This window comes from Hyaena hyaena, unplaced genomic scaffold, assembly GCF_003009895.1.
Source record: "Hyaena hyaena isolate Hyena2069 unplaced genomic scaffold, ASM300989v1 scaffold_15, whole genome shotgun sequence".
NCBI classification, from domain to species: Eukaryota; Metazoa; Chordata; class Mammalia; order Carnivora; family Hyaenidae; genus Hyaena; species Hyaena hyaena.
Window position 1 is genome coordinate 4,004,276 of NW_024080647.1, and position 26,183 is coordinate 4,030,458.

Genomic DNA, 26,183 nt, shown 5'->3' on the forward strand with positions numbered 1-26,183 from the left:
ACTACATAGGACATCAATGAATTTTACTTGAAGATGTGGGGAGTTTCTGGGAGGGGAGAAATAGTGAAATCTCCCCAACTATTTTCCAGAAACTCCCCAGTTAGAGATCAGATCTCATTTTGTTTTGTGGTTTGTGGTTGGTTCCTGTGAAGGTGGAGGAAGGGAGGCCGTGTTCTCATGCCCTATCTGGCAGCTGCCCCCAGAGCTGGGGCTCTCAGTGACCGTGCCTCTGCCCATCTCCTCCCCTGCACCCCAGGGCCCTCAACGCCCCCATCTGACCTGCGCCTGAGCCCTCTGACGCCGTCCACTGTTCGGCTGCACTGGTGCCCCCCGACGGAGCCCAATGGCGAGATTGTGGAGTACCTGATTCTGTACAGCAACAACCACACCCAGCCTGAGCACCAGTGGACCCTGCTCACCACGGAGGGTGAGGGCCCCCACACCAGGGCATCTGAGCAAGAGCTTCCGCACCCTCTCCCCCTTTTCCAGCCTCTCCAGTGGCTGGGTTAGTGGGGAGAATGTGGCTGAGGTTTGTCCCAGGGCTTTCTAGGAGGAGCAGGCAGAAGCTAGTGCCTGAGTGGGAAAGGATACCCTCTGAGTCCTGTTTCCAGGCTATCCCTGCCTCCCACCCCCACCCGACCCCCCAACCCTGCTCTTCCTGCTTCCCACTGCCCCCAGGAAACATCTTCAGTGCTGAGGTACACGGCCTCGAGAGTGACACCAGGTACTTCTTCAAGATGGGGGCACGCACAGAGGTGGGGCCTGGGCCCTTCTCTGGTCTGCAGGATGTGATCACTCTCCAGGAGAAGCTCTCAGGTATGAGGGCAGGGAGGGAAAAGTGGGCAGCCTAAGGTCTTCCGAGGCCCCTTGAGTTGACCTCTAACCCTAAAGTCATCTCTTCCAAGGCCCTGTCCCAGGGCACAACTACCCTTTCATCGTTTTGGATAGCTGGCCTTGTAGTTTGGTGCAAAGAGGACAGATTTGAAAGGAAAATTGGATGTAGTTCAGTGGCAATTCAGTCAAGAGGTCAGACTTATGGGAGACTGGCTTGGTTCTTTGGGCAATTGCTTTGATTGGAGGATTGGCTTGGAGAGGTGACGAGCCTTATTGGGTGAGAGTGGGCAGCAAAACTGGCTATGTAATTTGCAAGGCCAAGTATTTAATGAAAATGTGGGGCCTTTCTTTAAAAAATAGAATTTCAGGGCCCCTGGGTGGCTCAGTTGGTTAAGCATCTGACTTCAGCTCAGGTCATGATCTCACCATTCCTGAGTTCAAGTCCCGCATCAGGCTCTGTGCTGACAGCTCAGAGCCTGAAGTCTGTTTCGGATTCTAGTCTCCCTCTCCTTTCCCCACTCTCACTTTGTGCCTCTCTCTCAAATATTACTTTAAAAAATATTGTTTAAAAAAGTTAGAATTTCAAGATGGTAACAGCAGAGCATTAAAATAAGCATGGAGCCCTTCTAAGTGTGCATCCCGTGAGATTGCCCCTGTTGCACCTGTTGCACCCCAGGGTGAAACCAGTCCCAGTGTGTTTCACTGAAAGCCCAGAATGACAGAGAGGGGCCACACTTAAGATTTCTAGTAGGGAGGACAGTCAGAGAGAGAGGTGGTGGCGGACCCCTTCTTGCAACAGAAAATTCTGAGTGTCGAGGGGCACCTGGGGTTCATTTGGTTAAGTGTCTGACTCTTGATTTTGGCTCAGGTCATGATCTCACAGTTCGTGAGATCAAGCCTTGTGTTGGGCTCTGAGGTTAATAGTGTGGAACCTGTTTGGGATTCTCTTTCTCCCTCTCTCTCTCTCTCTCTCTCTCTGCCCCTCCCCTACTCATGCTCACTCACTCTCTCCTGTCAAAATAAATAAGTAAACTTTAAAAACTATTTAAAAAAAAAAAAGATTTTGAGGGTCCAAAGGGTGAGACTCTAAGAACTCTGAGCCTTCTGGCCTTGACCTGTTCTGTCCCCTCTGTCTCTACCACCAGACTCCTTGGACGTGCACTCAGTCACAGGCATCATTGTGGGTGTCTGCCTGGGCCTCCTCTGCCTCCTGGCCTGCATGTGTGCCGGCCTGCGCCGCAGCCCCCACAGGTGGGTGAAGAAGGCCCTCTGATTACAGAGAGGAGAGATTTCCAGAAGGGCTGCAGAGATCAGAGAGCAGGGAAAATGGCCATGATTTGCCCAAGGAACCCTTAGAAGCTCCATTAAAATTAGAATTCTGGGAGGAAGGAGGTGATATACTCATGAGAGTGGGGAGTGGGTTTAGCCTACCTCCTCATTAAGGGTGGGCATAGGCAGAGCTGCCTTCTCTCTCACTCCCTCTGTAGCTACCAGCATCTTGGAAAGAGAGACCCCAAACCTCCAGGTGCTTGGAGTCAAGGGAGGACAGGTCCCATTTGCAACGTCACAGCTGTTTTGAACAGTTTCTTAATCATTACACAGACAGGGAAACCGAGTTCCAGAGATGGCCAGAAGCCTGCCCAGGGACATAGGCTGAACTAGATCCCAGTCCTGCCTCCACCCCTCACTTTTTTGGCCACTGTGCCTGATTCCCTATCTTCCCTTCCAGAGAAGCCCTCCCGGGCCTGTCCTCCACGGCCAATGCTGGGAACCCTGCACTGTACTCTAGAGCCCGCCTTGGGCCCCCCAGTCCCCCGGCTGCCCATGAACTGGAGTCCCTTGTGCACCCTCGTCCCCAGGACTGGTCTCCACCACCCTCAGACATCGAGGACAGGGCTGAAGTGCACAGCCTTATGGGTGGCGGGGCTTCAGACTGCCGGGGTCACTCCAAGAGAAAGGTAAGCCTGGAGCCTGGGCCGACCAGAGCCCCACACCGCAGCTCATTCCCAAACAGGACACCTGGGGGCGCAAGAGTACAATGTGTGTATGGAGAGAGACTCCGTCACCCTCCTCCCCTTCCCTGGACCAGCTGTAGAAGAAAAGGCACTGTCTCCTTCCTCCCTGAAAAGGTTGGCAGGGCAGGGAAGCAGATGGGCCTCCATCCCTGGCAGAATAGGTCAGTCTGGCTCTCCTGGAAGGAGGGAAAGGCCCCCTGTGGCCTGTTTGCCGGTGACTCAGAGTGGCCACAACACCCAGATGCATCCTTGTCCTGGGAGCTGGAGAAACCTCTAACCCCAGCCCTCCCTAATATGAGGACAAGAGGCCGGTCAGCTTGGCTGTGACCCTGGGGGACCAGGCCCGGGATAAGGTAGGCCCACGTAGGGCAGGTCCCTTCCACCCCAGCAGAGGCGGCTCATCCTGCCCTTCTCTGAGGAGCCTGCTCAGACCCATGAGTGCTTCTCCCCACTTTCCCTGCCCCTGTGGTGAAGGAGATCCTGCCTGGCTGGGACACCTCTAGGCTTCGCCAAAGCAGGTGGTATTAGGCTTTCCCGCAGGAGGACTTCTCCGTCCTCAGATTCACCCCCAGACCCTCAGTCCCTTCCCACAGCCCTAGTGGGGGGGTAGCAAGGCCAAGAGTCTCCATCCATGTCCCTCTCTTATGCTCCCGTCTCCCACTCAAGCCTTCAGTGTTCCCTTGTCTTTCCCCCATTGCAGATCTCCTGGGCTCAGCCAGGGGGGCCAAGCTGGGCAGGTTCCTGGGCTGGCTGCGAGCTGCCCCAAGCAGGTGCCATGCCTTCTCTGACCCGGGCCCTGCTGCCCCCTGCTGGAACTGGGCAGACGCTGCTGCTGCAGGCTCTGGTTTATGACGCCATAAAGGTCAGTGTCCTGGGAAGTAAGGGCAGGAAAGGAGAGAAGGGGCTCTGTGCTTGTGAAGAGTAAGTAGTGAGTTTTCTGGTGACCTCTGACAATAACTTCCCTGGGGATGGAAGTCTAGCTAGGAGACCCCTGGAGCCTCTGAAGGTGGGTGAGTGGAAGGCCGGCAGTTTCCGGAAATCTGTGTTTCACCTGGGTTGAAGGCTCCCCTCCCCATACCTAAGTGGACACCTTAAGTGGGCCTAAGTGGGCCCTGGCAGAATCACCATGGATCTGTGGGTGGGCCTGCCCTGAACACATTCTGCCCTTCCTCCTATGCACTGAGGCTCTGACTAAATCTGGCACTTCTGAATGCTGGGCAAGGCAAATGGGTAGTATTCCATTCTTTTCTGCCTTCGCATGGGCCTGGCCATCATCTCCTATAGCACGGTCATTGGCCTTCCTTTACCAACACCCAGGTGATATACACTCTGGGGCTTGGGGGAGTGGGTCAGTCCTTCTCTATGTTGGTCTTTCTTCTGATGGTCACTGTCCGTGATTACCTCGTCTTTATGTTCTCTTCTCTGACCAGGGCAATGGCAGGAAGAAGCCACCCCCGGCCTGCAGGAACCAGGTGGAGGCTGAAGTCATTGTCCACTCTGACTTTAGTGCATCCAAAGGGAACCCTGACCTCCACCTCCAGGACCTGGAACCTGAGGACCCCCTGCCTTCGGAGGCTCCTGACTTCACTTCGGGTGTCGTGGATCTAGGGCAAGGGGTAGACTGGCTGGACAGGGAGCTGGGTGGGTGTGAGCAGGCAACCACTGGGCCAGACAGACTTACCTGCCTGCCAGAGGCAGCCAACACTTCTTATCCGTACCCGGACCTCCAGCCCAGTGAGGCTCTGGAGGAGACCCCTGGGAACAGCTGCCAGCCAAAGGCCCCCTGCGCGTTAGGAACGAGCCCAGGCCTGCCCAGAGCCCCAGTCTCCTCCTCTGCCTAGCTCCCCTACAGGGTGCCGTTGGGGGCGGGCTGGTATGGCATCGTGGGACATGGGACGTGTGGCAGAGTATGTACACATGTATACGTGCAGGTCCTGAACATCAACAAGCCATTTGGAGCTTCCTGGGGTGCTTTGGCTGCCGGGAGAAGAAGAAATGGAGTACTCACCCCCCCCACACCCTGACACATGTGAGGGACCTGTGAGGCATGGCCATATGTGATGTGCACATGTGCACGTGCTGGCTGGTGAGCTGAGAAACTCCGGTCTAGGCAGCGGTCACTATGGCCTAACTGATCCTCCAGGTCAGGACAGTGGCCCAGAGTGGGCAATCCCCAGCCCTGTGGGCCCCCACACCTCCGCCACCTAGCTGTTTATTACACACTCTGAGAGTGTCTGCAATGCCCTGTCTGACAAAGACAGCCCCGGCCCATTTTCCCGTCTGGCTGGGCTGAGTGCAGTAGGCTCTGAATGCCCAACATTTCAGTTGCATCACTCCCCATCTCCCGCGCCCATCGCCCGGATTGAGAGGGGGACTCTGGCTCCCCTCAGAGCAACTCTGCATTTCATTCTGTAATTTGGGAAGTGCCTGGTTTTGGAATTCCGCTTGCTCTGGCTCTCCTCTCCTCCCTTCCCCTTCTCTGCTCTTGTGCTCTATCTCCCGTCAGCCTGCTCTCACAGTTCTCCACCCTGCTCCTCCTCCCTGATATTCTTTTCCTTTCCTCTCTGCTGTCCATCTGTCTCCTGTCTGTTTGTCCCTGCTGTCTCTCACACCTCTCCCGGACTGCATCCTGTGGTTCACCTGCCTGGGTTCAATCTCTGCATCCTTCCCTAACAACATGACTACCTCATGTCTGCTTTGAGGCCATAGCGTGACTTCTGTGTCCGCAGTTCACTCCACTCTCCATCTTCCTGCCCCTCTTCTCTCTGTGCCACCACATGCCCCCTCCCCAGGCAGACTGCCGCCCCCCCAGCGCGGGTTTGGAGATGACCTTCCAGTTTCCCTTGCATCCCTCTCTCTCCCTGGGATTGAGATAGGAGGATTCTCCTTGGAGGTGATGGATCCAAGTTCACACAAGGGGATTTCTGAGACAGAGAAAGGGGAATGTGACCTACGGCTCAGGATAAAATGATTCCCTCCCTTCTAGGCAGGGAGGCATGGCTGTTAGATGGAGGGGGCTGGGGACCTTCCTTGCCTGCTGAAGCCAAAGCTGGAGAAGGAGAGTGGGGATTAGGGGCACCGCAGCCCAGTAACTTCCCACTCTGTGCACTGGGAACATGAGCTGATGGACGAGGGTGAGAGGAATTGCACCCTCTAGGTGCTGGAAGTGAGGTCTTTGCACAGGACAAGGGTAATTGGCTCATTTCACTTTTTTTTTCTTTAAATTCAATCCTGAAGTCATTTTCTGTTAACCTGTCACACAGGGACAAGCTGGACTTCTACTTCCTGTGTAGAGAAGATGAGCTGTTAATTTGATTTTGCACCCCAGCCTCTCATAGGAGCATAGAATGTGGGACTTTTCTCCCTAAATGCATCTTTTTAACTGTTTGGCACATCAAGGGTTAACTCTGGCTTCTGGGCCAAATTGGAAATAACCAGTCTATCCTTTCTTTTCTTTTTTTTTTCTTTTTCTTTCTTTCTTTTTTTTTTTTTAATGCTGAAATGTCTCTCAGCAGAGTTGCAGCTTCCTCAGACCCTTTCAGCATCTGTGTTTATTACACTCGGCGTCACTCACGTTTGACACGCGCACCTCCATTTCCTCCCCCGCCCCCTCCCCCCCTCCAGCCAGCCTATGATAACACTAAAGATTATTCATGCTGGTTTGTCTCTCGTTTTGGACAGAATTGTCACTTGTACTATTTCTGTAGCACTCGGCGTTGCTGTAGCTAACACCACTGTATACGTTTCATCATTGCTCTGAAGGTCAAAAGCCTCGTTTTATTTCGCTGGTTTGATTTTTTTTCCGAAAGGGGGGGGAAAACTGCCCTGAATTAAAGGGCTGTTTTAACAGTAGGCTCTTAGCATTACGCCACATAGTCATTTTTCATGTTCTTGTTTAACAGGCACTGAGGCTCTGGTTTAAATTAAATAGCTGCAAATAAGACAATTTATAACCCATTAGGTTGGGTGGAAAATTGTTTCTCAAAAGCAAATAAGTAATAAATCTGGTATCTGCCTATAACTCACACTTGATAAGAAAGTGGCCATTACTCACTAGCCTTATATATGATTTGGGCCCTGGGTAATTTGGAAGTGTTAGGTTTGTGTCTTGGTAGCAGTATTTTTATTAGAAAAGAGTCTATTGGCCTTTTACAGGGTATTAATCCCTTTGTCACCTACCATCGATGCCTTACATTTTTTGAGTCTCATTTAGAAACCTTCCTTTTCTTGATGCATGACAAGTGTAATCAGCACCTGCTCATTTATTTGTCTGTATTTAGTTTATGCTGTATTATTTAATTCTTTTTCCAGCATATTTTCTCCTCCTTACAAATATGATATTCTTTAGTGTTAAGCCAAGGCATTGATCATGTATCTGTCCCTATAATGAATTAATAAACTATTTTCCAAACACGTGGAACGACTAGAATCTCCTCAGCCTTTCTCCCCTAAAGAATGTATTTCCTACCAGGAGGGGACATGCTGGTTTTTGAGGGCAGAGAGCAGGTGGTCCTGGGAAAGAATTCAGCTATCTTCCTCCCGCAACAGGCACTTAGGAGAAAGACTTAAACTTGGGAAAGATGCTTTCTTAGATGGCATTCTTTTAGGCTTTCTGGGGATCTCTTTCCATCTGGGCACACATTTGTTTAACTTTCTTGGGTCCAAAGGAGACAGTGAAGGAGCAACTCCAGAGATTTGGGCTTAATGACTATTTGTCTGTATAACTCTGGTCTCCAGAGTTGCTCATGGCTGCACACTCACACAGAGGGGCACTGTGCCCGTGCACGCACACTCACCTTCACCAACACCCTTGTATCCATTAACTCAGACATGGCCCCACAGCCATGCACCAAACTCCGCACCCAAGCCCCACATGCATCTCAGGATGTGGCTGGCAGCTGCTCTGCTAAGATCTTTACAGAGCCTGCTTGGTGCCTGCTTTCCTACTGAGGGAACCAAGAGCCAGAGGCTGCCCTGTCCAGGACCACCCCCAAAGTGGCTGGTGGGCCCGACCCATGTTAATTGACAGATCATAGGGAGAGATATGCACATTTTGCATGCAGCAGAATAGCCGTTATTTGCATATCACTCTCAGACCAAGCGTTGTGATAAAGAAGAATTAAACACTTGTCAAAATGAATTTAAAATGACAGCAACTCAGGAGACCCATTTGACCTCTCTGAGTCTAGGACAAGCCAAGAAGGGGTTGTTGAGAATTCAAGCCTGCAGGAGGGAGTTCCAGGACTTTGGGCCTGGGGGGGGGTTCACCTTCTGTCCCTTTCTTATGGTCCGTAGAGGCCCATCATTCCTGCCTTTGCTCACAATGAAATAGGTTTGGGATTTGGTGCGTCCCCTGACCCTGAATTTCTCCATTGCCTCTCATTGCTCACTCATATGCCTCAAGGCGTGCCTCTTAGACTCATCTTCCAATTGCTACTACAGAGTAAGGAGTCCCTGGGCTGCGCAAACCCCATCATTAGTAAATTTATCTGATCTCTGGAGAACTGCACTTCTTTATTCATTTGCACCAAAGTTCATGTATGATTAACACTCCTGATTGCAAGATTCCACAGTTGGTATCAAAAGAGAGACATAGTTATTCTGCCATCCCAGTCCAATGCTAGAGAAACAAATAGCTGAGTGAGGTAAAGACTACCCTCTTTAAATCTCCTGCTTCTAGAACTTAGTAGATGGACTAACTCATCATGCTGGACTCAACAGAAGATCATTTACTAATGAGTGGCCCAAATAAAAGGTCTCTGAGGGCTAGCATGGGTATGTGTCTCATAAGAGATGATATATAGCTTCTGTAAAATTCTTACTGGTTGCCTCATATGTTCTCTGACATGAAACACCTAGAATCTCCTTTGTGACATAGAAATGTTACTGAGAATTTTAACTTTCAGTTTGCCAGGTCATTTGGTAGGACCTGTGTTTTTAAAAAATATCCCTAGGGGTGAGCAGGAGAGAGAGAGGATTATCTTTATCTTTCAGATGAGCTCAGAGAGTCACTGCTGGGGTTGGCTGGGCTAGACAGCAGGCAGAACTGGGTTCGGACGGAACCCAGGTTACTTCAGTGTTCCATTGTCCTGCTGGGTCGGCTACCCCAGGGCCCTGGGAGAAGCTGCCTTTCTAACCCCTTCTACCTCCGGTCCACCCAAGCGCCAGAACTCTGCAGTCTAGAGAGACCAGTCTTGCAGCTAAACATCCTAGCCTTTAGCTGGCAGGACCAGAAACCATGGAAAACCGAACCTTTGACAAGTTTGTGCAGCTTTTAGGGAATTATCTCGAAAATAGACACTTGGACCGGTGGAGGAGGGCGCAGCAGAAAGAGTGGGGTCAGAGCAAATCCCATGGCTTTTTGAGTGCTTCTCCGGAGCCCGGACCCACTTGACAGTCTGCTGAGTCTCCACTTCCCCAGCTCCCCAAGTCCGGGGCTGGCCCGCGGGCAGGGGGTACCGGGCAGGAGCCCGGGACGGCGCCTGCCGCTCCAACCACAGTTCAAAGCGCAGGGGGCGCGTCCGCCGCGCAGCCGGGAATGTCCGGCCGCTTAAAGCGCTCGCCGGCTCTTTTGTTCCCCAGACCGGGCCTCCGGGGAGAGGGGCTGGGGGAGGGGACCGGGAGGGGAGGGAAGGGGGGTGGCGGGCGGAGGGAGAAGGGCGGGGCGGGCGCGGGCGGTGCGAGTGCGGAGCGCGCACCCCGGGCGAGGCTGACAGATCACCGCGGTGGGTGCAAGATGGCGCAAGCGGCGCTCCCCTTGCGCCCCCGGCGCTCCTAGGCAGGCATGTGGCCCCAGCCCGCCGCCGCCCGGGCTCGGCCCCGGCCGGAGCCCCGGCCCCGGCCCCGGAGCCGGCCCCGCGGGACGCTGTGAGCCGCCAGAGGCCCCGGAGCCGCCAGTCGCCGAGCCGAGCGGACCGAGAGCCCCATGGCTGCTCCGCGCGCCGCGCCCCCGCGCAGCCCGCCCGCGCCGCGCCGGCCCCGGCTCCTGCTGCCGCTGCTGCTGCCGCTGCTGCTGTCCGCGCCGAGCGACGGTGAGCGCCCCGGGCGGCTGCGGACCGAGCCCCGGAAAGGGCGAGAAGGGTGTAGGTGGGCGCTAGGGGCGGACCTGGCTAGAGCCGCGCGGACCTGCCGGCGGACTCGGGGCGGGAGGGTCTTGCCGGAGAAGGGGAGCCGAGCGGGACAGGGCGGAGCCGGGGGAGAGGGCACTGAAGCCGGTGGCCAGGCCGGCAGGGGGATGCTGAGGACGGAGCCCCAGAAGAGAGAGCCTGCGCTGCGGCTCCAGGACTCCCGCAGGACGCGAGCCCGGACCGAGAAGTGAGGAGCGCGGCAAAGCAGGGGCTAGGCGGGCGGGCAGAGTTGGGGAGAGGGAGAAAGGAGCCACGGGGCACCGCGGGGCTGAGTCCCGTCGGAGGGAGCGAGCAGGGTGGACCAGAGTAGCCCAAGGCTGTTGAGACCGAACGCAGCAGATCGCGGGGCGGAGGCGGGTCCGAGAGGGCACGTCCCGGATTTGGAACTGGGACTGGCACCCGGTGTGCGCAGCGGAGACCAAGGAAGAGGAGGAAGCGGGGTCCGGGAGGGCCGCGCCTGGGGAGGGGAGACCCAAGACGGACCCCGCGAGCCGAGGAAGGGGAAGGGGAGCCGGCTGAGAGGGAGAGAGCGGCGGGGACACCCACGTGCCCGCCCTCCCCCGGAGGGTGCACCGGCGGAGTGCCCCTGTCCCCAGGCTCGGGGATCTGCCCGCGTTGCTGCTCCGAGCTCCGTCAACGCCACCCTGTCCCTCTGTGGCTGTAATGGGCCCATCTCACGGGAGAGGAGTGCAAATCTAGTCCCTTCCCCCACCCCCCCCACCCCACATTCTCGGCAGACACTCGCCCGGGCAGTATTCTCTCTGTGCCCAGCTCCGGAGAAGGATATCGCGTCCGCATCTAGGAGAAGAAACTTTATCCCTCAACAGCCAGCTATACCGGGGTGGGGTTGGGGGCTGAGGCCGCTGAAACGCAGGACAGGGGGAGGGTGCGTAGGGGTTCGAAGGAGTGTAAACCCTCAAAAGTCTTAAAATATGACACATCCCTGTGTTTGGGGGAATCGTCCGTAACCCCAGCCCCCCTCCATCTTTCTCCCCACCCACTTTCCGTCTCCCCCAACCAGGGAGGTCTCTGGTCTGTTGGGGAGGGGCCAGCTCCAGGATCGCTTGTTCCCTGGAAATGTGACGAAGGGTCTGTGGCTGCCCTTTCAGACCAGGTGGGTTCATTCCTTCTGGAGGGAGGTTGTAACTGGTCTGGTAAGTTGCTCGCTGGAGAAGTTGCGGACTTGGCGTCACGCCTGGGATTGGAGCACTTGTCCTTCCTATCGGGGTTCTCCTGATTCCCGGATCACCTTCTTCCCCTTCTCTTCCAGCTGTTTTCTTCTACAGGAGTGGTGAGGTCGTTGAGAGTAAAGGTTCTAGAAACCTGCCTCTTCCTGAAATTTGGGGAGTCTGAGTTGACGCTTGGTATCCCTTCAATTCTCCTTACGACCAAGGCAAAACAGCCAGAACAAGGCAAACTCAGAGCATCCTAGGGGAGAGGCTGCCGGGCTGGGCCATAGCCTAGACTGTACCTAGCGCTGGACCCACACATCCTGCTCCCTGCCAGGCATCAGACCAGGCCTCAGATGGTTTTGCCAGCAAAAATAAGCAACGATTCATTACCATCTCACTGTATCTTTCCCTAGAACATCTACCTTTTCTTCCCCCACAGCCACCAAATGTTGATTTATTTATTTTAAAGAGAAGAAGCCAGGGAGGAGCACGGAGAGAGGGAGAGATTGAATCCCAAGCCGACTGAACTGTTGGCACAGAGCCCAGCATGGGGCTTGAACTCACAAACTATGAGATCATGACCTGAGCAGAAACCAAGAGTTGAATATTTAACCAACTGAGGCACCCAGGCACCCAGAACTTCTACTTTTTCATAGTGACTTTGAGTCTGTTCATTTTGTTCAACTCTATGATACAAGCCACAATATGTTCCTGATTTATTTTCTCTTAAGTATTTGTTTGTTTGTTGGCTTGTTTGTTTTTGAGGGGCAGGGGAAGGACAGAGAGAATCCCAAGCAGGCTCCATTGTTGTCAGTGCAGAGCCCGATGTGGGGCTTGATCTCAGGAACCCGTGAGATTGTGACCTGAGCTAAAATCAAGCGTTGGCCGCTTAACCCATTGAGCCACTCAGGGGCCCCTATGTTCCTGATTTATTTATTTATTTTTTTAATTTTTTTTTAATGTTTTATTTATGTCTAGGAGAGAGAGAGAGAGAGACAGTGTGAGCATGGGAGGGTCAGAGAGAGAGGGAGTCACAGACTCTGAAACGGCTCCAGGCTCTGAGCTGGCAGTCAGCACTGAGCCCGACACGGGGCTCGAACACACGAACCGCAAGATCATGACCTAAGCGAAAGTCGGACGCTTAACCGACTAAGCCACCCAGGCGCCCCCTATGTTCCTGATTTAAACAGATGAGGAATGGGAGGCTAGGACAGGTTGAACACTTGACCTAACGTCACACCCTGCAGGTCTGTGAGGCTTCAGCATTTAGCCAGAGTGACTACAAATGTGGCAGCAGCTGTGTTGTAGTCAGTCATTACTGTTTGGATCTCAGATTTGTAACTCTCTGGCATCAGTTTTCTTAGCTGTAAAAGAGGAAATGATACAAATAATCTCTCTCTCTCTCTCTCTCTCTCTTTCTCTCTGAGATGGTCTGCTTACTGAGTAAAATACTGCATGAGGCGGCACTTTATAAGGCATAAAGTAAGTTCTATAAATTTTTTAAATGTTTTTATTTCTTCCTGAGAGAGAGAGAGAGAGAGAGAGAGTGAGCATGAGCAGGGGAGGGTCAGAGAGAGAGGGAGACACAGAATCCGAAGCAGGCTCCAGGCTCTGAGCTGTCAGCACAGAGCCCGACGCGGGGCTTGAACCCACGAACTGTGAGATCATGACCTGAGCCGAAGTTGGATGCTTAACTGACTGTCACCCAGGTGCCCCATAAGTTCTATATATAATATAGATTTCTGTTAGCATTACAGAAAGGTGGGGTGGGTGCACAGATCCAGAGAACTTGGAACACCTGTATATGGAGTTCTTCCTGCCTGTTCATTTGAACACTGATGTCTCCTTTTCCTCTCATCTTCCCGGCCCCGTACAGGTCTTGGCCACTCGGCTGAACTGGCATTTGCTGTGGAGCCAAGCGATGATGTTGCAGTCCCTGGGCAGCCTATAGTGCTGGGCTGCAGAGTGGAGGGGACCCCTCCGGTGCGGATTACCTGGAGGAAGAATGGGGTGGAGCTGCTCAAGAGTACCCACTCCACCTTGCTGGCCAATGGGTCCCTGGTGATCCATCACTTCCGGCTGGATCGGGGAGGCAACCCTTCAGATGAGGGTGACTATGAGTGTGTGGCTCAGAACCGCTTTGGGCTGGTGGTCAGCCGGAAGGCTCGAATCCAGGCTGCAAGTAAGTGGTCACCCTTTACTGTTCTGTCTGAGACTGGGTATCCAGGGTCCGCCTAGGGGTTGGGGGCACGGGGAGCAGTTCTGTCTTCTGCAGCCTTGTGGAGGACTAATTTCTTAGCATGGGTCAGTTGAGAGGAACATAGTAATCATTTGTGGTGGTGGAATTATATCACATATTCATTTAATTAACTGGAATGTAATTTGACAAGAGTGTAGCCAAACACTGTCGTGGGGAGAGGGAGAGAGAGAGGGCGAGTCTTATCCAACTCTTGGGTCAGTGTGTCTTAGCTTCCCTATGCCTGTGAACACCTAGGCCATTGAGTGGGATTCTTGTGTTTAAAGAAACAACAGTCATACTTTATGGGTGATTTAAGAGAATTTTGAAGGGTAATTTGGCTACATGCCATTTTAAATTACGTGCTGATTTTCAAATCTTTTGGGTAGGATAGGACTCACTATGCCAGTAATGATATTCTGAAGCTTGTCCACAATTTGTTTTCCAAAAATCATGGCAGAAGAATTTGAGTTATCACAATGATGACGTCACTCCCCGTTCACCTTTGTGCTAATGTACTTGGGTTGGGTTTTTTTTTTTATTTCAGCTTTATCGAGGTATAACTAACAATAGAGTTGTGAGAGATTTAAAGTGTACATTGTGGCAACTTGCTATAGGATGTGTTTTGAATGAGAGAGAAAAGGCCAGGCAAGGTGTTTACATTCGAGGATTGTGCTTTGCTTGCACTGATGGACCGCCAGTTGTGATGAAGTATGGCTGTGGTCTACTAACTGTCCTGCAAAAATTCTGTTGTACTTTAATCTGTGCACACTCGTGGGTGTCTAAACCGAATTACCTATGGACTCGGCAGTGGCAGGCTGTGCGGGGGCGGGGGGGGGCGGTCATGGTTGAGAACTGCTGCCCTTGAGAGAGGGCAAAAGTTTTAGCAAGTGGTAAGTGTTCTCTGCCCCAGAACCTTATATGTCTAGGGGAGGGGGTGTCCCCTAAAGAGGCTGCTTAAAGAGGCAACACCTTAAAGGTGTTGGTAATCATTCTAGTTAACACTTAGCAAGCGCTTGCTGTGTCCTGGGCTCCCTGCCTAAATGTTTTTACATGAATCATCTCGTTCAGTCATCGTCATGACCCAGGGGGATGGGCAGTGCTTGCCCTTCTTTTACAGACGACCACACTGAGACTTAGAGGGATTCCGTGACACTGCAGTAGGCAGAGTAGCCGGACTGCGGTCCAGGCAGCCTGAACCCGACCCCCTCCCGCTGAGCGCCTGTGGCATGCTGCCTCTTCCCTGGCTGACGGCTGAGTTTCTTCCTGGCTCTGAGGGCATTTGCACAGTTGCTAGGAATGGCTGGTGAGTGATGAACCGTTCTGAGGCAGGAGCCCTCTCATTGAGTTTAAGATGCCCCTTTGTTCTAAAGAAGGCTGATCCAGGCCCCATATGGAGCTCTCTGGGAGGCAGCCCTGCACCTTGAGACGGAATCACTTCTGGCTCAGTGACCCCGCAACCCCAGCCCTGGGCGGTGTAGGGAAGGCTGGCGCAGCCCTTGAGCAGATGGCCGGGTGTGAGGAAGAGAAGCGTGGACGTGGACGCAGGGGTGGGGCCCCCGGGGAGATTTGCCCATGAGAGAAAGGAGACTTCTCAGGGAGATGACCCCCATACTCTCTCTGGCTTGTGTCAACACCGGCCCCTGCATTGCTGGCCTAGAATCCTGGGAGATAAATCCCAGGTGTTTATATATAGCTAATTGTAAATGTGCTTTTCTATAAATGGTAATACCTTCAAGATGTTTGGTTTCCTTAAACTCCCACAGTATGAGAAACTGAGCTGTGGGCAGTGGCTGGGGGAAGGGCCGCTGGGTGAGGTCAGCCTAGTTAATCCTTTGGGGTCCTGGGGACAGATGGGGGGTTGCCTCCGAGAGCGCTGGCAGTCTGATGCAGCCTCCCTCTCCCCCGCAAGACTTGTGACCCAGGGGGGAGGGGGGATGCTTGGATACCAAGCAACCGGGTGGCTGGATCTCCTTTTCTCACTTCACAAGCTGATGTCCCTAGAAACCTCCAAAGCTGATTAGCTGCCTGAGTTTTCTCCTTTGGTAATAACTCCCTGCCCGTGTGCCTGCAGGCGCTGCAGATGTTGTGTGACACGGGAGGGTGCCTCGCCGAAAGGTGTGAGGAGCCCTCTGAAGACCCCTGCTTCTCTTGCCGGCTGGGGGCAGGGGGCTGATGGGGAGGGGCCATGCTAAGCGCTCTGCTCACAGACACAGTCCAGCCCTGCGGGGGCATCTGAGCTTTGGGCCAGAGGTGAGGCTATGAATGCCCCGCCTTCCATCCCAGCAGTTTCACATGCTGTCATTAAAAGATATCCTGACCAGGGCCGGCTACACTGCAGGCTGCTTCCTTGGGTGCTTTGGGTCCAAATACCTCCTTTAAAAAAATTTTTTTTAATGTTTTATTTATTTCTGAGAGAGAGAAAGAGGCAGCGTGAGCAGGGGAGGGTCAGAGAGAGAGGGAGAGACAGAATGTGAAGCAGGCTCCAGGCTCTGAGCTGGCTGTCAGCACGGAGCCCGACGCGGGGCTCGAACCCACGAACCGTGAGATCATGATCTGAGCCGAAGTCGGACACTTAACTGACTGAGCCACCCAGGCGCCCCCAAATACCTCGTTTTTAGGAGGGAGTGGCTCAGGGTCCTAAGAGTATTCATGTGTCCAGCATGTCTGGGTTCCCTGCCCTGAAGTTCCACGTGCTTATGTTTAGAGGCTGCAAACTGAGACATTTGTTAATAATGAGACAGACTGCGGACAAGTTAACCTCTCTGGGGCCCAGTTTCCTCACCTGTGAAATGTGCGTTTAATCCTACTCTACGGGATGCTTGTAAGGACTAACACACCCCGCGATTTGCCTGGCACATAGGAGGCGCTCAGTAACGGGAGCCAATACTGTATTCTTCATTTAAAGGTGATTTTACTGACATTGCCAGCAAAAGCAAGCTGCCTGACTCTGCTCCCAGCCCCCAGCTTTCTCCCTCACTGGGATTCAGTTAAGAAGTACTCCAGGGAAATCTACCAGGGAGTGGAATTATTGGAACCAGAGTGCAACTTGCTCTGTTTTAACTCCTTCCTGGGAAGGCCTGGGGATTCTCCCAAACCTCAGAATGTGGGCTGAAGCGGAGTTGGCCTGTGAGACCCTCTGCCATCCCTCTGGAGGACTCTGGGGAAGGCATGTGAGTCACCTGACCCAGTGGGAACATGTGCATTGGCTCACACCTGTTGAGGTCTGTGTTTCCGGGATGACCCCAAAGAGGGATGGGGCTATGGGGAGCCTGGCTGGCTCAGTCCGTGGGGTATGCAACTCTTGATTTCAGGGTTGTGGGTTTGAGCCCCACATTGGGTGTAGAGATATTTTAAAAATAAAGTATTTTATAAGAGAGAGAGAAATGGGCTAGATACAAGGAGGGGGGATGATTGAGGGACCCACCACCCCCTCCCCTCAGGCAGACACCCTCAGTCCCTGCCCTGTACTTCCTGGTCTCAGGCCCCTTGGAGAACTGGAGCAAAGATCTATATGATCTAGACCGGGACTTCTCAAATCCTACTGTGCCCATGAAGTACCCAGGGAACGTGGTGCAATTCATGTTTTGAATCAGTAGGTCTAAGCCAAGGACTGGGGTTCTGCATTTCTAACAAGAGCCCTGATGAAACAGACTGATGCTGCTAGTCCAAGGTGCTAGAGCAGAGCCCACCCCCAGGTCATGATCACTGGTGTAGGAGGTCTGTGGGTGGCACAATAGTTGGGGTGCAGGGCCACCCTGGGTGGCTGGGTTTGAACTCCCGCTCTGCCATTCACTGATGACTTATTAACCCTCTCCAGCCTTTGTGCCCTCATCTGACACAATGGTCACAATCCCATCAGCCTATCAGGGCTGCTGGAGGATTAAATGAGGTGATGGATGTAAACCCCTGGCACAGGGCTTGACAGCTAGAAAGTGATCATTAAGTAGTATTGTTAGTGCTAGGTAGTGACCACTCATTTAGGAATTCAGTCTAGCCTATCTCCAGGTTCTCAAAGAGCCAGCATTGCCTTCTTCCCAGCCTGGGGCTGTCCTGACTGGGAGGGCCCAGCGTTGGTTGTAAGGGTGGGCTGTGGAAGCAAATGTGCCCCAACTGGATGGACTTGGGCTAGTCTCTTAACTTCTGGGAGTCTTTATTTTATATATATAATATATATTTTTATCTTTTTAAATTCCAATGCAAGTTGTTTACACTCCACTTTTCTTTAAGTTTATTTATTAGAAATCTCTACAGCCACCATGGGGGTTGAACTCATGACCCCGAGATCAAGAGTCTCATGCTCTACCAATTAAGCCAGCCAGGAACCCCTTAACCTCTCAGAGTCTTTTTTTTTTTTTTAATTTTAGAGTGGGGTAAAGGGACAGGGGCAGAGAGAGGGAGAGAGAGAATCCAAAGCAGGCTCCCTACTGTCGGTGCAGAGCCCGACATGGGGCTCGATCCCACGAACCATGAGATGGTGACCTGAGCTGAAATCTAGAGTCAACCCTTAACCGACTAAGCCACCTGGGTGCCCCCCTCTCACAGTCTTTAAAATGGGAGAAATAGTGCTTACCAAGGAGGAATGTTGTGAGGATTACCCGTGTTAGTATGGGAAAAGAACTTAGCACAGTGCAGAGCACCTAGAAAATGTTCCTTAAATAGGGTCGCCTGGGTGGCTTAGTCGGCTGGGCAGCCCACTTCGGCTCAGGTCATGATCTCACGGTTCGTGGGTTGGAGCCGCACATCGGGCTCTGTGCTGACAGCTAGCTCAGAGCCTAGAGCCTGTTTCAGATTCTGTGTCTCCCTCTCTCTCTGACCCTCCTCTGCTCACACTATCTTTCTGTCTCAGAAATAAATAAAATGTTAAAAAAAATTTTTAATGTTCCTTAAATATTAACATTATGATTCTGAGAAATGAGAAGTTCTGGGGCACCTGGGTGGCTCAGTCAGTTAAGCATCTGACTTCCACTCAAGGTCATGATTTCGAGGTTCATACATTTGATCCTGAACCAGACTTTCTGCTGTCAGCATAGAAACCACTGCAGATCGTCTGCCCCCCCCCCAACTACTATACTGTACATTTACAAATGGTTTAAATTACTAAAAATAAAAATATTTTAAAAATAGAAGAAGAAATGTGAAGTTCTAAGCTCATCTAGGTGTGGTGATTCCAGGAAGGCCCCTGGTTTAGCCCAGATTCCTAGAAAGAGGCGGTGGGGGATGGCAAGAGGGAGAAAGTCCAAGTCTAGCCTCCTGCTGTCTCCAGACCAGTGGGTCCCCTACTTCTCTAGGCCCTCAGGTACCCACTTCTAAAGTCCGATTCATTCTCAACCAAGCTGAGGGAAAACGGTTTCACCAGCTATTCTGGAACCCTCTTTCAGCAGCAAGATCCACGGTTGTGTGCATCTGGGGAAGGGCCAGGGCATAGTCTGTGGAGCCAGGTTGGAGGGGGGTGTTGGGAGAACTGGGGGCTGAAGCTACTCGGGAGTACAGCGTGTGTGGGGAGGTGGGGCCCAGTGTATTTAGGGGACCCCGGAGTATTTCCGGGGAGGGCAGTAGGCTGCGGAGGGAAGTGGTTTCTGGCACAGTGGCTGGTAACCTCAGAGGCCTGTGTCACCTGGAGGTTGTACACTTCTGGCTTTTCTCTCCTCCCTGAAGGGTAGCTCAGCTGAGGTAGCCCCGAGGAAGCCTCCCCACTGCCTCTCAAACACACACATCTGCCCAACCCATAGAACAGGACCAGGTGCTGCCGAAATGGCACAGGCGTGATGAGTAGATGAATGGCAATGCCTACGCCTGCTCTCGTGCCGGGCAGCGTGCCCACCTGTATGTATGCCAGAGGATAAAGGTCAGGCCCTTTTACATGCCAGTCAGTACTCCACACTGACCCCCCCTCTGACACTCCTGAGAAGCTGTGAGGTATGATGGAAAGGCCCTTGCCCGGACACCAGGAGTCCTGTGTGGCTCTGGGCAAGTCACTCACCCTCTCTGCGGGTTGCTTTTCTCATTGTAGAATTGAGCGGTTGGACTCCGGTTCATCTCTGCTCTAAGGTGTTAAGGCTTCCTTGCCGTCCAGCCAGTCCTCGGGATACATTTGCCTCTGCTGGACCTTTTCCCAGTCTATTCTTGCCCCTGTTTGTCCCTTACCTGATCCCTCCCCAAAGACCACTTAGCTTACAGTAATTTCTTCTTCCTCCTCCTTAGGGGGGGCAGTATTTGCGCTCTGTGGCATTGAGCCTCAACCTTCCGCTTACACTGTTAAGTAACTGTTTGGGGGCTGGATCTTCCATCTGTCTCCTCGACTAGATTTTAAGCTCCTAAAGGGCTTCTCTTTTGTATTTCTCACGTCCCCTGCCTGTGGAGCTTGGTAAAAACTAAATGAACATGTGGGTGTCCGGGTGCAAAGCTCTGTCTCTATTGCCGCTTCTCTTTTGCTTTCTCCCTCTCTCTCTCTCTGTCTCTTCTGGCTTTGTAATTGATAGTACAGCTCAGAGGAACAGAAGCTTGTGAACAGGGCGGATCGGCGGGGGAAATATCGCACACTCAGGGCACGATCGTGGGGCGGTTGCTGCTGCATGTTTGTCTCTAGAGGAGCTGAGACTCTTCCTCGCCAGATGGGGCATGAAGCGGAGACCAAATTGCTTGGTACCCTTCATGCCTGGGTCTCGGGGTCCCCCGCCTTGGACTTTATTCCCTGGCTGGATGAGGCCCCTGTCCCTAGCCACCCTGGCCCCAGCTGAGGGGGGAGGGCCCCGCTCACCCCCACCCGCAGGACTTGAATGTGGAAGTCGAATGCTTCTGGTTCCCACACCTTGGCTCCACTGTCGCAGGCAGCCAGCTGGCCCCTTGAACACAATGTGCAAATCTCCTCTGTTCCTGTTCCCGGCATTGTCCGTGGCCGGGCGCCTTGGCTGGGAATGTGGGCCGGTGAATAGGAGAGGCATTTGCAGCCTGCAAATGAAACAGGCCCCCAGCCCCCCCCCCCCTTAACCCCCTGTCCCCTCCCCACCCCCAGGGAGAAAGGACTTTTTCACTCCTGGCTTTCTTGTATTGCCTTTGCCTCTCCTCTCTAGAGTCCCTGCAGGCGTGTGTGTGTGTGTGTGTGTGTGTGTGTCCATGTAAGAGAGAGAGAGAGAGACTTTTCATAACAGCTTGAAGGCTGTTCTACACCGCCTTCAAAAAAGTAGAATGGAACAGAAGAGCACCCAGGATGGAAAACCAAAGAACTCGCTTCTGTCTTTGTTTAAACTGGACCAAGTGATTCCAAAAGTGTTTGCCTTGTGTAAATAACCTATGGCACCCAAAGATTCTCTGGCCATTGCCTTGTTGCAACAAGGAATGTAGAGACCAGTAGTGTGTGTGTGTGTGTGTGTGTGTGTGTGTGTGTGTGTGTGTGTGTGTTGCTACACGGACCTGTGTGGATACCTGGACAGACAGGTACATGCCTGAAGGATGTGCGTGGGGCCCAGGATTGGGGTCTATCTCTTCTCCAAGGGCTTTGCTGTGGGAATCCTGCTTCCCTTGGGCACTGCAGCCAGACTGGAAGGCTCAAGTGCACAGAACAGGTGCAGGGGAAGAGGCAGTAAGTAGACGAGTTTTAGGTCCTGAGAGGGCTGATACTTACCCAGCCACTGAAGTGAGAGAAGAGGGAGGCAAGCCCTGGGTCTTTGGTGGAGGCTTACCTTATGGGCATGTGGTTATGGCTATCGCACCTTGGGAGCCTACGCCGCATTCTTATTTATTAAGAATTAATAGGTGGGTTATTAAGAATTAATATTAGGTGGGTGCCAGCAATCCGGCTGCGATCCGAGCCTATGGCCTGTGCTGCTCCACACCCCCATGAAGAACCGCTCTTTGATTTCTGGGCTTGTTCCCCAGGTCCCCAACTTTGTTCACCCTGCTCCAAGAAATGATAACTGTTTGTGACTGCCCTCAAATCTAAGGGAAGGACAGATGGAGGAAGCCCCAGCGACTTCCTGAGGAGGGGTGCCTGGATGCGTGATATGGGGACCAGTGAAGGTGGGAAGGCGGGGGTTGAGCAAAGGCGGACCCTGCTCTTGGCCAGACCCCAGACACCAGGGAGATGGCGGGAGTGGAGAGTTTAGGCTTAATGGCAGCCAGCAAGCCACCTGATTTAGGCCCGGGGAGGACAACTGGATGCAAAGGGCTCACATCCCAGCTTCTCTCGCCCACTTTTGTCTATCTCATCTCTGGATGTTGGTTCAGTGCCCTTTGACACTCTCCCACAAACTGCCCTCCACCTCTGCCTTCTCGTGAGGCCACGCTTAGGGTCTCTGTCATCACCCCTCAGCCCTTGCTTCTCCTGCCCTGTCCTTTTTCTAGCTTCTCTCTCTATTGTTCTGTCCTTCTTCCTGCCTCTTTCTCCGGTTGTGGCAATTCCTATGTCCACCATCCTCTGCTCTGCTGGGAGAGAGATCCCTGTGTTTTGGGAGCAAAAGTAGGCAAAGAGATAGGAAGAGGAGAGGCTGAGAGGGTGAGGTTCAAAGATGACCCCAGAGGAAAGGGTCCATGGCCTCCCTAGCAAGCCAGAGCCCCGCTGGGGGCAGACCTTCCCTGGGAGGAATCTGAGAACACTGGCCCCTGCTTGGGGCCTGTCTCTGAACCCGGACACTGACCACGGTGGGTGGTGGGGGCAGCCCTAGGCCGCTCTCTGGAATGCTGGTGTTGGGTTGCAGTGCAGATGCGAGCAGTGATAATGGGCAGGAACTGGACTTTCTGGTCTGGCTGCTGCCCCAAGGCCATTGGAATGTGAGGGGGGACTCGCAAGAGGCTCCAGGGCCCTAGGGTGGGCGGACGGAGACCAGACCACCTAAATGGAGAGGAGGGGCAGACCACCGTGAGAGAACCAAGTCCTCGCTCTTTCGCCGAGTTGCAGGCTACAGCAAAAGAACCCTTAAATTCCCAGCCTGGCTAGGCCTTGGAGGGCTTCCCAGCCTCCAGTGGGATCACAGGCATCCAGAGCAGTAAGACAAGCTTTAGAGCTCATCTAGTCCACCCTTCTCATTTTACAGACTTGAAAACTGAGTCCCAAGGAGGTAACCTGCCCAAGGCCGCAGCGAGTCTTCCAGCTGCGGCAGGTTAGAGAACCTCTTGGGTGCGTCATACCTCTTGCCTTCCCAGGTGCCTCTCTGGTTGGGGAAGGGAGGGATCTTTTTATATGCTCTTCTCCAAGGGGAAACTGGTACACATATATGTATATTTCTGTTTTTCTTGTGTCCTGCTCTGCCCCAGGCTTTATCTGAGGCTGTAGTTCTGGATGTGAGCCTTAACCAGCAAACCTTGGGTGAAGGCTCCTGACATCCATGGTGTATTTCAGGGGCCTCCAAGTTTCCAAAGCACACTGGGTGCTGAGCTGAGTGATTTGAGGGCTATTTATGTGCTGGCACTTGGGGTGAACTAACTAGTAGAAGTATTGCTAGTGATATGGGGGCTGTGCTGTCCTAAGCCCTTTATGTATTAATTCACTTAATTCCCACAACACTTGCATTAATAGGTATTACTAGTCCTATTTTACAGATGAGTAAACAGAAGGCCAGAATGGTTAATTATCATGCTCAAGGGCACACAGTAAGTACGGAAGCTGGGATTTAAACCCAGGTCTGTCTGACCTAAAGTTCAATGGCCTGGGGATCCTTAGAGGAGGCTAAAGTCCCTTGAGAACATAATCAGAATTAATGCCTCAGAAATAGAGCTGGGTATAGGGGTGCCTGGGTGGCTCAGTCCGTTAGAAATAGAGCTGGGTACCGGGGCACATACAGGGTGGAGGCGAGGAGTGTTGGGAGTAGAGAACAGCCTTGAGCCTTGGCTGAAGTGAGAGCTGCTTCCAGGTGGGCAAGTAGGGGCTACCCCCCTGCCCCCCTCCCTCGCCAGAGGCTGCTGAAGGCCCACAGTGTGGTGGGCCAGTTAGGCTGGGTGACTCTGTTTCTCCAGATTGTCTGGGGAAAGTCTCATCCTACCCTCGAGGTGGGGCAGGGTGCAGGGTACGGGTTCCTGGAGGGAAAGGAAGTTGGGAGGGTGCTGGGGCTGCTGGCGGTGGAGGTGGGAGTTGCTTCTTCCCGAGGAGGAAAGACAAGTGCCCCTCCCCCGTGGGGCCCCCTCAGCTCCCTTTCCCTTTCTTGTTTCCGCATAATGACGCTGATTGCTCCACATCTGTCATAATTACTCTTTGTTTGAAAATTCAGAACAAATCACAGGAGAGGAACTGGTGTGGCTGGAGAAGGATCCGTCTCCCCAGGGGTCCTGTTGGAGGGGGGAGGAGGAGGAGAGAAGAGCCCTAATCAGCCTCCAGGAGCCAGGCTGCTGATTGTCCTTGTGCTGTCCCTCGCTTGGGCAAGGTGGCCTAAAGTCTCATGGAGTTACATGCCTCTCCCCACCCCCCAAACCAAAGCTGCAGTCCCCTGCCTGCTGGGGTGGCTGGGAGAATCTGCTCCCACCCCAGCCTGGAGGAGGGGGGTCTGTGTTTGGGCCCCTGCCCTCCAGGCCCTGAGGAACAATGGGTTGGATGGCAGGCTTCTTGGTAACCTGAGCAGCACAGCAGGGAGGAGCAGGCTGTGCCTACTGGAAGGGTGCAGGGGACCTTACAGGCAAGGGGAGTGGGACAGTTGTTGCTGGGGTCCTTGGATCAGGGCGAGCAGGTCTTGGGGTGACAGCTGGGAACAGGACGGGTACTTCCAGGAAGCACAAAATCAGATCATCTTGGGACCCAGCAGCAGCCCGGGGTGCTCAGTGCTTCCTCATAATAACTCTCTGGCAACCCGTGCTGAGTCCTGGTTCCTGGTGCCTAACCCCAGCCTATGGGCTCTTGGTCTGGAGAGGCTGATAACTCCTGGGGGAAGGGCTCTGGCCTGGGGCCCTGCCCGCCATGGGCATGCCTCCATGTCCTCTCCCAACCTAGCCCCTTCCCCCCTGGGACTGTGTCTGCAAAGACTCTGCACAATTTTCTGGGGAGAAAGCAAGGACAGCCTAGAATTCGTCCCCAGACCCCACCTGTAATAAAACTCCACTCGCTCTTGCCATGGGACGGTGGTGAGACCCCAGGCACCCTCGAGGAGCTGGAGCCAGTGGGAGATGCAGATAGATGTGAGCTGAGGACTGGTTCGGGGTTCTCGCTTTCTTCCTTCTCTTAAAGCTGGTGGGCCTCAGTCTGTCTTTGTGGGAAATGGGAGGGAGCATTGACTGCCCTGCCTGATCTCTGAAGGGGAGAGAATGGGCAGAATCCAGGCATTTGTGGAGTGTAGGGTCCTAGCCCTCCCTCCCCATCCACCAACGGAGGCACCCTTTATTCAGGCTTTGGTGTCAGCACGGCAGACAGACGGGCAGGAGGGAGGGCGGAGACCTGAACACAGGGCCCCACAGGACGAGGTGCTTGGTGTGCACTGGTTTGGAGGGGATACCTCGAGCCCCACTGACTGAGGGTCATGGAAGGTGCTTGGATCCACTCAGACACCATTCTTACTTCCGTGCTCTTCCTGGACCTCACCTCCAGATTTTAAACTGTAAATGTTCAACTCATCCCTGTGTGACTTCGGACCCATCCGTTCCTTGGCCTCAGTTTCCTCATGGGTGGAAGGTGGTGTGTCAAGCCCCAGCTTAAAAGATTCCTAAAGCCCCTTCTCACTTCTAAAGTTCGGAGACACGGACTTGACTTTGTCTTGCACAGCGCCCCTCCTCCCCACCCTTCCCTTCCGTGCCCCTCTCCACGCTCGCCCCAGCTCTCTCCTCCATCTCCCTCTCTCCCGCGCTCCCGGCGGGCCGGGCTCGGCCTCTTCCATTTTTAAATGTCAGGGTCAAAGTTTGGCAGAAAAGCTCTCTGGTCCTTCTCTCCCTCTCCTACCCTCCCCCTCCTCCCCACCCCCCACCGCTCCTGGCCGCGCTGGTGTCCCAGGTCCCAGGACTGCGGAGCGGACCCCGCGGAGGTCCCGAGGAGCGCGGTCGCTCGCAGGGACCGGCCCCCTGCCTCGCCTTGGGACGAGCGAGGGCAGTGTCACGAGAGGCGCTCAGCTTCTCGCCCACGTCGGGCTGGGCGGGCGGCAGAATCAATGTGCATTCAATTAACCCCGCGCCGCACAGTCGCAGGCGGCAGTGCCCGACGTGTCTGTGTGAGTGTGAGTGAAGACGTGTGTGCATGTGCAAGTGGGAGCGTACGTTGTCTGTGAGTGTGTGGGTGCTCTCGCTTCCAGGACTCGGGGCCTCGGAACCACTACCCCCATAGGCTGCCCTGACCAGGGTGGGAAGAGGCATTTGACCTGGTAACTTGGAAACTCACCCCTACCAGCCAGGAGCCTGGAACTGATCTGGGGGTGTGAAAGTGGAGAAGAGCGGAGGTCTGGAGGTCCCCCCACTTCTCCATCGTCTTGGGGTTTTAACCAGGAATCTCTGACAAGGGGCTAGAGCTAGACAAAAGTTTGTAGGCAAATATATATATATATATTTTTTTATTTATATATATAGTTATATAAATATTAAACTATATATATATATAGTTTATTTATTTTTGAGAAAGAGAGAGCGAGAGACAGAGTGAGCAGGGGAGGGGCAGAGAGAGGGAGACAGAATCCAAAGCAAGCTCCAGGCTCTGAGGTGTCAGCACAGAGCCTGATGCGGGGCTTGAACCCACAAACTGTGAAATCATGACCTGAGCTGAAGTCAGATGCCTGACTGACTGAGCCACCCAGGTGCCCCTATTAACTTATTTAAAAAAAAAATTTTTTTTTAATGTTTTATTTATTTCTGAGAGGGAGAGAGAGACAGCATGAGCAAGGGAGGGTCAGAGAGAGAG

The 26,183-nt window shown here is 53.5% G+C and overlaps 2 protein-coding genes across 4 annotated transcripts in view; both read left to right on the forward strand.

Annotated features, from left to right (window-relative positions):
* IGDCC4 (immunoglobulin superfamily DCC subclass member 4) overlaps window positions 1-7,252 on the forward strand; it is a 39,871-nt gene extending 32,619 nt beyond the window's left edge. The window contains exons 15-20 of the mRNA XM_039220353.1: window positions 257-427; window positions 679-816; window positions 1,980-2,085; window positions 2,564-2,792; window positions 3,550-3,711; window positions 4,280-7,252. Coding sequence (XP_039076284.1) covers window positions 257-427; window positions 679-816; window positions 1,980-2,085; window positions 2,564-2,792; window positions 3,550-3,711; window positions 4,280-4,690 — 1,217 coding nt within the window. The 3' untranslated portion in view covers window positions 4,691-7,252. The remainder of the gene's footprint in view (window positions 1-256; window positions 428-678; window positions 817-1,979; window positions 2,086-2,563; window positions 2,793-3,549; window positions 3,712-4,279) is intronic.
* A 2,294-nt stretch (window positions 7,253-9,546) lies between these two features.
* The window catches only part of IGDCC3 (immunoglobulin superfamily DCC subclass member 3), a 42,623-nt gene continuing 25,986 nt past the window's right edge, over window positions 9,547-26,183 (forward strand). For all 3 annotated transcript variants that reach the window (XM_039220326.1, XM_039220333.1, XM_039220337.1), the window contains exons 1-2: window positions 9,547-9,880; window positions 13,025-13,330. In XM_039220326.1, coding sequence (XP_039076257.1) covers window positions 9,775-9,880; window positions 13,025-13,330 — 412 coding nt within the window. In that variant the 5' untranslated portion in view covers window positions 9,547-9,774. The remainder of the gene's footprint in view (window positions 9,881-13,024; window positions 13,331-26,183) is intronic.